Source organism: Panthera pardus, unplaced genomic scaffold (genome assembly GCF_024362965.1).
Source record: "Panthera pardus isolate Hobbes unplaced genomic scaffold, ASM2436296v1 HiC_scaffold_32, whole genome shotgun sequence".
Classification (NCBI taxonomy): Eukaryota; Metazoa; Chordata; class Mammalia; order Carnivora; family Felidae; genus Panthera; species Panthera pardus.
Genome location: NW_026526899.1, coordinates 41468 through 52831, shown reverse-complemented (window position 1 = coordinate 52831; position 11364 = coordinate 41468). Strand labels below are relative to the sequence as shown.

General features: G+C 44.2%; 1 protein-coding gene across 7 annotated transcripts; it reads right to left on the bottom strand.

Annotated features, from left to right (window-relative positions):
• Positions 1 to 171: 171 nt before the first annotated feature.
• LOC128774453 (transport and Golgi organization protein 1 homolog) lies at positions 172 to 6080 on the bottom strand. Of its 7 annotated transcripts, XR_008419021.1 has the most exons (6): positions 5882 to 6080; positions 5739 to 5774; positions 5582 to 5649; positions 5364 to 5458; positions 2551 to 2704; positions 172 to 322 (listed from the first exon to the last, which is right to left on the bottom strand). XR_008419021.1 is itself a non-coding variant. In XM_053893526.1 (4 exons), the coding sequence occupies exons 1-4, from the start codon at positions 5620 to 5622 to the stop codon at positions 229 to 231; spliced, it is 384 nt and encodes a 127-aa protein (XP_053749501.1). In that variant the 5' UTR covers positions 5623 to 5661; the 3' UTR covers positions 172 to 228. The 7 variants fall into 7 exon arrangements, 1 of the variants encoding a protein (XP_053749501.1); XR_008419018.1 differs by having other exon boundaries at positions 5364 to 5649; XR_008419023.1 differs by lacking the exon at positions 5582 to 5649.
• Between the last annotated feature and the right edge of the window lie 5284 nt (positions 6081 to 11364).

The following is an 11364-nucleotide window of genomic DNA, read 5'->3' as shown; positions in this document are numbered from 1 at the left end:
AGCTCACTGTATTACAGGGACATGACACTGCCCATTGTATGTATGTCCTGAGAAACTTGAGATATGCTACGGTGTCCTCAGGCAGTTTGTAGTTGGATTGCCAAGACTCACAACCATCTCTACATCATTGCCACAGTCAATCATGAAGAAGATGAATATACTTTACCAGCCACTCATCCAATTCAGGTCATCTTAACAAATAGAGTAGGTGGAGGAGGGGGATGTGGCCTATAGCCCATGACTGGTGGTGAAGGGTGGTCCACCGGGTACAGCCTGCAAGGCAATCCTGGGAAAGGACCAGGACTCTTGCATACAAAATAGCCTGCGGAAAAGAAATGAGAGGTATGTTCATAGGACAGAACAGAGCACCAACACCAGCAAAAAGCAGAAACCCAAAGCAGCAGTGCTCATATCCTACTAGTTTCCCCACCACCAGATTCCAAGAGGGCAGCATCAGTGCCAAAATCTCTACCCATACTTTGGGTTCCACTTACAGCTTTGGGGTGGGAAGAGGATGTGATTGGGGTAAACTAATGTCCCCACGTGTCTGGAAACGTAGAAACAGCAAGGGCCCTTTTCCTAGAAGATTTATAGGCTGAATACTAAATTAACACAGTAGCATATTCCAGATAGGAAGGCAACTATGTCCAGGATCACACTCCACCCTTCATCCCCTCCACCACAGAGGCTGTTTATTGTGCATGTGAAGAACTACAGAATGAGAAGGAATGACAAAGCCAGTGTCCACACATGGAATCATAGCCCTCGTGGCTCAAAGTTCTGCCTCTAAGCCCCTGCCTGTGCCCAAACTACTGTCCCGACAATGGGGTCTCCTCCTCTCTGGAAGTGCTATCCATGGGCACAGAGACATATGGGGAGATGGGGATCCTGAGGGCCTGTAGAGGAACTGGGAAAGCATGCTCTTAGAGAAACAGGTGGCCTATACACGTTAGTTGGCCTATACATGTTAGTTAGGTTCAGCTAATTTATTTGAATTCAGAGGTACTTCTCAGCTTAAGTACAGTACATTTTGCAGGGTAATTGTGTTCTCTGGAAAAATGAGCTGAAATTCTAAAAGACAAAATTAACACAAATGCACTTTGATGTCTGGTGTAAGTTTCCATGTTTTAGCTGTACCTGTGACACAGGACACGAGAGAACGTGCTCAGGTGAACACAAGCGAAGGACACCGTGGGGACTTGCCACACAGGTAATTTTGGATTTTTTCTCTTCACAAATTAAGTTCCAGTGCATGTTTTCTATGACAAATATGCCACCTCTTATAGTTCAGAGTGTGTGTGCCCAGGGCACACCTGAAGGGATTCTGGACAGCATGTTTACCAAAATGCTGATAGGTATGAAATTTACTTTGTCTAAGACCATTGTAAATGACACATGCAAAAATATAAGTTGGAGTGAAGGCAGTTCGCATTTTCAAGTTGTAAGGATACCCACAGATTATTCTGAGCACGTTAAAACCCTCAATAGAAGGAAACAGGAGAGGAGGAAACAGCAAGAGCAATGATTCCACATTGAGGAGATCCACAAAGAATGAGGCAAGGTAGGAGACTTCCAAGTGGAGTGTGGTGTCATCCTCCTTGATTTATTCCAGGAACACATTAGAAAAGCCCTATGGCCCCCACCTTTAGGCATGCTTAGCTGCTCAAGTTACCACAAACAGATGCCAGCTGGGAAAGAGGGAAGCCTGTAGACTCGGCGGTAAAGGTTTTGCATTTGGGGAAAAAAAAAACAAAAACAGCAGACAGCCCATACTTCACACAAACCAGAGAAAATGGCAGGAGGGTGTCCTGTACAGAAAGATGTGGCGGTCTGTAAAGAATTAGAACTGAAAATGGCCACAGCATTTACTTTGTGCTTCACGGCAGTTTTGGCAGAGCCAGTGTCGATGTCACTCTTGGTTGTGACTCCTACTTCTGGACCTACAAAAAGCTCTAGAAGGGATGGAGGTTTATTCTGACTTGAGTAGACTGTTTGGAGGTCAAAAACAAAACAAAAAACCCTCCCCTCATACTTCGAACAACTTAAACTCTTTGTCCCAGTGAGATCCCAAATTACATGCACAGGGTGTCTCACATGCCTCCGGTGATACCCAAAAAGAACTTGAAGAACCATCCCTTGTAACTTGATGAAGACTCCTAAAAGCCCTGACTCAGATGTATTCACTCAGCGAACAACTATGGATGGCTGGGGGCACAACTAGATGGACGTACGTTACATTGTGCCTCATGCCTCACAGATCCCAGCACGTGGACTGTGTACAGGGCATTTCTGCTGAAGCGCTATGTCTGATTTTCTGCATACGGCCCCATTCCTTTTCCACAAGAGATGCCTGTACCAACCCATTGTGGGGGAAAGGACAAAGATGAGATCCTGAGAAACTTTTGAGGAATGTGGTAATGGCAGCAGACACATTCCCCTTGCATCACAATATCTGTGGTACCGCCTCTACACCTTGGCCCAAGACCTAACAGCAACAAAATAAGGTGAGTGTGTTTTACAAGTCAACTCCTAGTGCTCAGATCATCTTACCAAGTGTTGCAGGTGGAGGGGTTCTGAGTGGCCTCAGGGCCACTAAGGTTCAGGAGGTGGACGTGCGTAATAGTCCATGGGGGTGGGGCGTCTCCAGGGTAGGGCATGCAGAATCGTCCAGTTAACAGAGGAGGTCCCCAGGATCCAGACTGCCCTGCAGAATTGACAGCTACATCCATATGCCAGACAAGAGAACCAATACCAAAAGCAGCTGTAACCCAGAGAAGAATGTGTCAGCACCTGCCACCTTCTCTACCACCAGGATCCAAGAGAGTAGCATCAGTACCTGAAAACTCTGTCCCTGCCACTGGATACCACCTACAGCTTGGGGTAGTAGATGCAAGAGGTTAACCTACTGCCACCACACATCACTGCCCATGTCTGTGGAAGAAAATGGCAAGGGTCCTGTCCTAGAGGGTTAACAGAAGTAATTACAGATTAATGAAGTAGCATTCTCCAGACAGGCAGCCATCGATGTCCAGGTTCACCCTGCATCCCTCCTCTACAGCAACTCCAGATGCTCTGCTTTTGGTATATTAAGAACACACACACACACAAAAATAAGTAGGAATACACGGCTCATATTCCGCTCATGGAATCACAGCCACTCCTGGCAAAACGTTCTGCAGCCGGACCCTCTCTATGCTTCCTTTGCTCTTCTCCCTGAGAAAGGAGTCTTCCCTCATGAAGTGTTGTCAAAGGCCTCTGAGACCTCTGGGGAGTGGAGGATGCCTGGAATCCTGCAGGGGAATGAGAGACCTCTGTGAAGAACAAGTTACTTGTGGTGAATGTCTACAAAGCTCAGATGTGTTCATCTTAATTCATAGGGAATTCTGACTTTAAGCATACTACAGGACACAGAGTAATTATGTGCAACAGAAAAAAAGAAGGAGAAATTCACATAACAGATTTCATGCAAGTGTTTTGGTACAAAACTCCTGGTATGTGTCATGAGACTGTATGAGCTCTAACAGTGACTGGGGACACAACCAAAAACTGCTCATAGAAACACAATTGAAGGACACAGTGTTCAAACTATTTTTACCTAAGGTATAGGTGGAGGATTCCAGGCAAGTCATTTACCAACAAAGACAGGAAGGTGATGACTGATGACACTGGCTTTATCTAGGACCACTCTAAATGGCACAGGGCACAACATATAAAGTTGGAGTCATGAGGTCGTTTCTAACCGGTTCATCTCCTAGCCAGAATCAAGAAAGAAAGACACAGCAACCACACTCTTCCCACCGAGGTGAGGTCTGCAAGGGGTCACCCAGGCCAGGAGACTTCTGTTTGGAGTGTGCAGTCATCCTCCTCTCGTTATTTCTTGAAACTCACGGAAAAACCTAAAGGTACTCAGTCTCTAAGCGCTTTTGGCTTCTAAACTTACCACAGAAAGCTGACAGACTAAAAATTGAGAAGCCTGTGGGCTCCTGGGTTATGAGTATGCGTTTCGAAAACAAAGAAGAAATAGACATAGCACACAACACGCAAAACAAGACAAGGCTGGGTGAGCGTGCTGTACATAAAGATGAGGGTTTCCCAAAAGAGTTACAACTGAGAATGGCCCCGGCATTTACCTTGTCCTTGTCTGCATTCTTGGTACAGCCAGAGTCGCTGTAACTCACAGAGGTTTCAGCAGTTTCTCAATCTACTAAAGACCCTAGAAGGGACAGAGGTTTATTCTGCTTTCAGAGGACTGGGCATAATGAAAACAATCCCTCAACTCATTCCTCAAATATCTTAAACTTTTCCCTTCAGTCAGGTCCGTGACCAGAGGCAGAGGGTATCCCACATGCCTCAGGTGACCCCCAAGGATAAGGGAGAGAACCATCCCCTCACCTTGATAAAGACCTCACGGTGCTCTAGTTCATGTTGTTTCATAATTAATCACATAACTGTGGACAGGTCAGGCACAACTAGCAATTTAGAATTCATCAGTAAAACAGTTTTCTCAGTATACATCATGGGAAATCACGATTTCATTACAGATAAAGAATTAATATGAGGATGCTTGGATTCATCATCCGTCTCTTAATTTTGGCTCAGGTCACGATCTCACAGCTTGTGAATTCAAGCCCAGCATTGGGTTCCTCACTGACAGTGTGGAACCTGCTTGGCATTCTGTCTCTGCCTCTCTCAAAATAAATAAACTTAAAAAAAAAAAGATTACTGGTTTGGCATATATCCTCAATGAGTCCTCAAGAAGCGTGCATTTCTTCCGACTTCAGGCAAATTGTTCAATCTCTCAGCTTATCTACAAGCTGCCTTCCACATGAGAGCAGTTAGTATATAAGGAAAGACTAATTTGACACTATAGAGAAATGGGAAACTGTGAGAAGTTAGCAGTGAAGCTGCAGAGTTACACTGATACCATCAGGGGACTAAGCTAAGCTTTATGGAACTTCAATTGAGGGATGTAGGAGTACAGTTCCCAAAAACAAACAAAAAGAAAGACCGTTAAAACTAGTGAATAAATGACCTTCTCCTCAAATAAACTAAAGTCTTCACATTGAGTCCGGGTGGGAAGAAGGATGAGGCCCATGTCCTGTCATCCTTTCCAGGCTCTTCAGACAGGGGGATGCTAGAGGAGGTGGGAGGGTCACCGGTAGAGGAGGGGCATGAGCTCCACCAGTCTCAGGGACAAGTGCCTCACTGACTGCGGCAGCAGAGGAGAACACCCTTCTGTCACCCCTTCAGACCACCTGCTGTCCTTAGTGCTTGTGATTCTTTCCAGACCACACAATGATCATCCACAGGAACAAGCTGCACAGCAGAAGTTAGATTGCGGCACATCACAACGTGCCTCTTACCTCTCCTCGGAGGGTTCTGCGTCTCTGGTCTTGCAGCCATTGGTTTCTGCCTCGTGTATCCCTCAGGCAGCCTCTTTGCTTCCATCCCGTCCAGTCTTGGATACAGAAAAATAATGGACTTCTATAAGAGTTGTAACACCACGTCGTCTACTAGACAACTAACAGTGCAGGCGTCATCCCTGGAAACACCCATAAAAACGCAAGTCAAATGACCACACCTGTATTTCAAGTAAGCGACCTCCCTGCCCTGCTCCACCATCTCCCTGTCCCAGATCTGAGTCTTGATCTGGGGGAGAAAAAACACATCCACCTTCAGTCGGAAGGTGGTGCCACACTGTGCACCAGAGAAAGAGGAGGAAACAAGAAAACACTTACCTAGTTGTCCTGAGCATTCTTCTCATGAACTGCAAGCTGAAAAAGCCAACAATGAAAAGCCTGTGGTCAGGGATTCCAAGGGCCACTACACTCACCCGCGTGAGGTGCTAAGGCTTCAGTATGTCAGGCAGAACTCAGGTTACCTGGTATCTAAAGGGGAGCTCTGCCTGCTGCAGCTGTTCCCGTGTTTGTTCAATTTGTTGCCTGTGAGTTACAATTGCTCTTGTCAGATAAGGCCCAATATTGGGTATGATTTTAAATAAGCTGCCCACGTTCCCAACAACCTCATATCTGTCCCCTGATACAATTTATTCTTACACATGAAACACTTTGCCCATGATTATCAATGACCAGTAGGATCAAAGCTCTTGTTACATCCTTTCCTTACTCATTATTCCATGCCTGTAGGGTTCAGAGTTCATAGAGTTCCTTCCCATTTTCAATCTTTCTCTAACTCATCATGTGACAAGTGTCTTTTATCATAAAGATCTATTCTTCTATAACTTATATCCTCACCATGTTTCCCAGGGTTGCAAAGACAAGGGCCATGAAATGGCACTACCACGTTGATGGGTATGATTCATTGTACGACACACTGCTTTCCTACAGATGTTGACAATTGACACCACCCCCGAGGAATGTTAGCATGGACAAAGTTTCCACACAGTCTGGCCACTACTTGAGATCTGCAAATGTTTATAAACTTAATTGTTTTATTCTTTCTAAATTTACCTTTTTTATCTGTTAACACTCTATGTATATGTTGACTTTAAACATTGCAAAAAGATTAAAAACCAAAAAATGAACAGCGGTTTCATGAGCTTCTGGTAATTACTAGCTGAACTCACTTGTACTTGTTTATTTCTTCTGTAGCTATTTTCTTTTTTTTTCCTAATGTTTATTTTTGAGACAGAGAGAGAGTGAGCACATGCATGAGCGGGGGAGGGACAGAGAGAGATGTAACAGAATCTGAAACAGGCTCCAGGCTCTGACCTGTCAGCACAGAGCCTGACATGGGGCTCGAGCTCCCGGACTGTGAAATTATGACCTGAGCTGAAGTTGGACACTTAAACGACTGAGCCACCCGGGCGCCCTTTCTGTAGCTATTTTCAAATTTTACCCGCAGCTGCCAGATGATTCTTCTTTGCCGCCAGTTCACAGTGTCATTTTCAGCTTCCTAAGATGGGAAAAATACATACACAGTCAGGACCAAGGTCCAGAAGTTCTCCCTTTTTACCTCCCAGCACTCTTGAAGGCCTATGCAAATATCCCTTCCCCCACTTCTCCCATAAATGCACAGACAACCCAATCAGACAAATGAAGTGAACACCCCATTTAAGTTCAAGAAAATTCAACTTCTGTCTGCTGCCACGTCTCTACTATTGGAACTGTCTTTCTAGTTCTCTTGTTTCATCTCCTTTATCATAAAGTCATCAAATAACATTGTATTTTGTGCCTTCCCAGAGTTGGTCTTTTGTTTGAGATGGTGAAGACTCATTTCATCAGTGAGTGAAAAACCATATCTGACCAACTGTACCCATTAGGATGAAGCAGGGGATCATCACTAGTCTTACATCTCCGTGGGGAGCCCTGATTCTCAGTCCAAAAGTTGTACCATGACACAGGCAATCACCTGAAAGACGACCTTCCAGATTATGGTTTCACTAACATTGCAGCTCACTCCCACACATCGCTAGAGTTCAGGACTGCAACCCCTGCCTCCACCTTCAAAAGGCCAATCTTAGAACAACATCATCTCCTGACGTACAACCTGATATGAACTGTCACACAGTCTGGGTTTACTTCCAGGAAAGAGATTTCAGGTGGAAAACTCTCAACTTCATGGAGCCAAATCTACTTTAACAAGACTCATTCCGTTGATAGTGAAGGCAGCCAAAGGCAATGCTTGGCAAGGCTGGGTTGCTGTGTTGCCCTCAGACTATTTTGTTTGTGGTGTTGACTGAGATGGTTTCAACTTAACACTTGATGTACTCAAGAATCACATGAAAAATTGAAAATCTCTTAGAAAATGACACAAAAGCACTAGACAGAGAAAGGCACATGCATTTCCTTCTGGCCTCTCAGGCAGTCCTTCGGCAAATGCTTGCTGGAGTGGTTGTAATGTAGTGGCTCTGTTGTAAGGGGTTGAAGATAGACAGGTGATCAGGGTGTTGTACCCACTCACAGGAAGAGCTTACGAGTTAACAAAAACAAGATGCCAGTGAGACAGAGCAAGCCCTAACCCCAGCTATGGGAAGGATGAACATAAAGTGAGTCTCCAGGGAAGAGAAGACTTCACTTTCCAACACGAGTGAGGGTCTCAAGTCCCGCATCTCCTCCTGAGAACAAAAGGAAATACTGTACAAAGGAGGAGACATGTGACTGAATGCACCAAGTATCTGACAACCCCACGAAGACACACAAGACCAAGATGGAGAAGAAGGAAGCCCAGGACAAAGCCAGCCTGGCAGTTGGACCCAAACTCCCTAGGACTCATCATTGATGTGGGGGGCATACACTTGAATGGCAAAGAAGCTGAGGAACTTTATGGGCACAGAGTTAGAAGTAAACAAGTGTAGTTCAGGGACGGCCAGCAAAGATGAGCCCTAGTGAAGCTGCAGGCTTTGGCCAAGACTCAGAAGAGTTACACTTGAAAAATCGGGGGACAGGAAACAACTTGACTTTCTTACGGATTGGGCCTGCAGTGAACAATCTCACTGGCAGAATGGATGCAGGGATCCAGTACTGCTGGTACCCCTACCCACTTTCCAGAAAGCAACCTCCATTGTTTCTGCAGCAAGATAATTCATTTTTTTCCCCACACATTTTTGACCCATGTCTGGTCCTGAACAAAAATGACCTAATTGCTGGGCGACAAAACAGTGTGATGCGATTGAAACCTACAGGACAGTGTAGGTGATTCCAGAGTGGATCCAGGTATTAAAGTTATTAATGATGGTACCTTCCCTCTTCCGCCCCCAAAACATGACACAATGTGTGGCAAGCACTTAGGACAGAAAGGAAAATGTCGGTTACGTTACAGAAAGCAAGGTAGGAAGGGAAGGTCCAATTCTACTGAATGCATTGGGCAAAAATACTCTGGACCCAGTTCCAAAAGAAATACAATTATCTCTACTGGCTGCCATGTTCTCCCATACAATCCGGTCCTTGTGACAGTTGTCACGTGAACATCTTACTTTTCTAAATATTTTTTAACGTTTATTCATTTTTTGATAGAGACAGAGTGCGAGTTGGGTAGGGCTAGAGGAAGATATAGAATCCAAAGCAAGCTCCAGGCTCTGAACTGTCAACACAGAGCCTGACATGGGGCTTGAACTCATGGACCCTGAGATCATGACCTGAGCCGAATTTGGACGTTCAACCGACTGAGCCACCCAAGCGCCCCATCTTACTTTTTTGAAGGCACTTTTCTTTGTTCATAGAATTCTTCCAGGTTATGTGCTTTCTCTTTCAGCTGCTTGACTTTTGCTTCCTTTGTGGCTTTCACAGACCTCAATGCATTATGCTTGTCTTCCAGGACGTTTTTATTTTCTGGAAAAAAAAAAGGTGTTTTCTTGATAAACGGGCACATGACCTGAGTCTTGATTTTGGTGAGACAGAAAAAGGCAAGAACCATGAAGGCATGAAAGTATTCTTTCCCTTACCAATGCAAAGTCATTGCCATCATATGGGGATTTCTCCCCAACAGAAAATATAACTTCTAGTTGACAGTTATTGGACCTCAAGGCTCTTAGCTCTACATCCTCGAATTCAACATTTGCATCTGTGGTTAAGACAGATATGAGGAAAGACTTTCACGGAAAACTGATCACACAACAATTTGTACCTCACACAGCAAGATCTTGCATTGCAATCAACAAACACTTTGAGGCATGAATATAACTAGAAGACAAAGATGATGGAAAATAGTTCATGTCTAACAACTCATGGCTTTCTTAGTGGTATACATATGTATGTATGTATGTATGTATGTATGTATATATGTATGTATGTATGCCTGTTTATCCCCCATTCACGTTGAAACTTTACTATTCAGCATTCAGAGAGAAAGAGACTATTGAGCACCTGGGTGGCCCAGTCAGTTGAGCATCAGATTCTTGATTTTGGGTCAGGTCATGATTGTAGGATCATGTGATCCAGACCTGTGTTGGGCTCCACACTGAGTGTGAATCCTGCTTAAGATTCTCTCTCTTTCCCTCTGCCCCTCTCCCCCACTTGCATTTCCCCTCACTAAAATTAAAAAAAAATCATAAACCATAATTTAAACATATTTTTTAAAGGGAAAGGATTATACACTTTGGCTATCACCCTTTCTCTCTCAACTATATTTGGGTATTTTCTACATATCTTGGAGGGCAGAGTTGAATGATTGATAATTACCGAGTTGTGAAAATAAAAGATAACTCCTGGTCCTTGAAATAGCAAATCTCATCTTGGCGGTCCTAGTAAAATTCCAGCTCATTGGTCAGAAAGAGTTTTGGCTCCCAGAGGTCCACTGTGTACTATGGTAAAGGGCAGGCAAATATGCTGTGCTCACTTCACCCAATGAACAAACACCCTCCAAAGCCAAAATACAGTAAAACTCAGCAGCCAACTCTTACCACTTCCTGATTCTTCACATTGCTTTCTCTCTCTCTGAGTTTGCAAGGTATCAAGTGTACTTTGAATGGTGTCATTTAAAATTTCATTAAAGTTGGTGCCTGGGAGGCTCATTCAGTTAAGCATCTGATTTCAGCTCAGGTCGTCATCTCATGGTTTGTGAGTTTGAGCCCTGTGTCGGACTCTGTGCTGACAGCTCAGAGCCTGAGGCCTGCTTTGGATTCTGTGTCTCCCTCTCTTTCTGCCCCTGTCTCTCTCTCTCTCTCTCTCTCTCTCTAAAATAAATAAACATAAATAATTTTATGTTTACTTGTACTCAACAAGTACAAAAATATAGAGATCATACCGTGCACAGTTTCAGACCCCAATGCTATGAAACTCTAAATCAACCACAAGAAAAAAATTGGAAAGATAACAAATACTTGTAGACTGAAGAACATCCTACGGAACAATGAATAGTGGAATGCAAGTTGCTGCAGTCACTCTGGAAAACAGTACGGAGGCTCCTCAAAAAGCTAAAAAGAGAACTATCCTACGACACAGCAATTGCAATACTAGGCATTTATCTAAGGGATACAGGTGTGCTGTTTTGAAGGGACACATGCACCCCCAGGATTATAGCACCACGATCAACAATAGCCAAAGTATGGAAAAAGCCCAAATGTCCATTGATGGACGAATGGACAAAGAAGATGTGGTGTGTGTGTGTGTGTGTGTGTGTGTGTGTGTGATGGAGTATTACTCAGCAATCAAAAAGAATGAAATCTTGCCATTTGCAACTACATGGGTGGAACTAGAGGGTATTATGCTAAGTGAAATTAGTAGTCAGAGAAAGACAAATATCATATGACTTCACTCATAGGAGGTCTTTGAGACACAAAACAGATGAACATATAATGGAAGGGAAACAAAAATAAAAACAGGGAGGTGTACAAAAGAAGTGCACACATAAATATGGAGAACAAACAGTGGGTTACTGGAGGGGTTGTGGGGCGGATGGACTAAA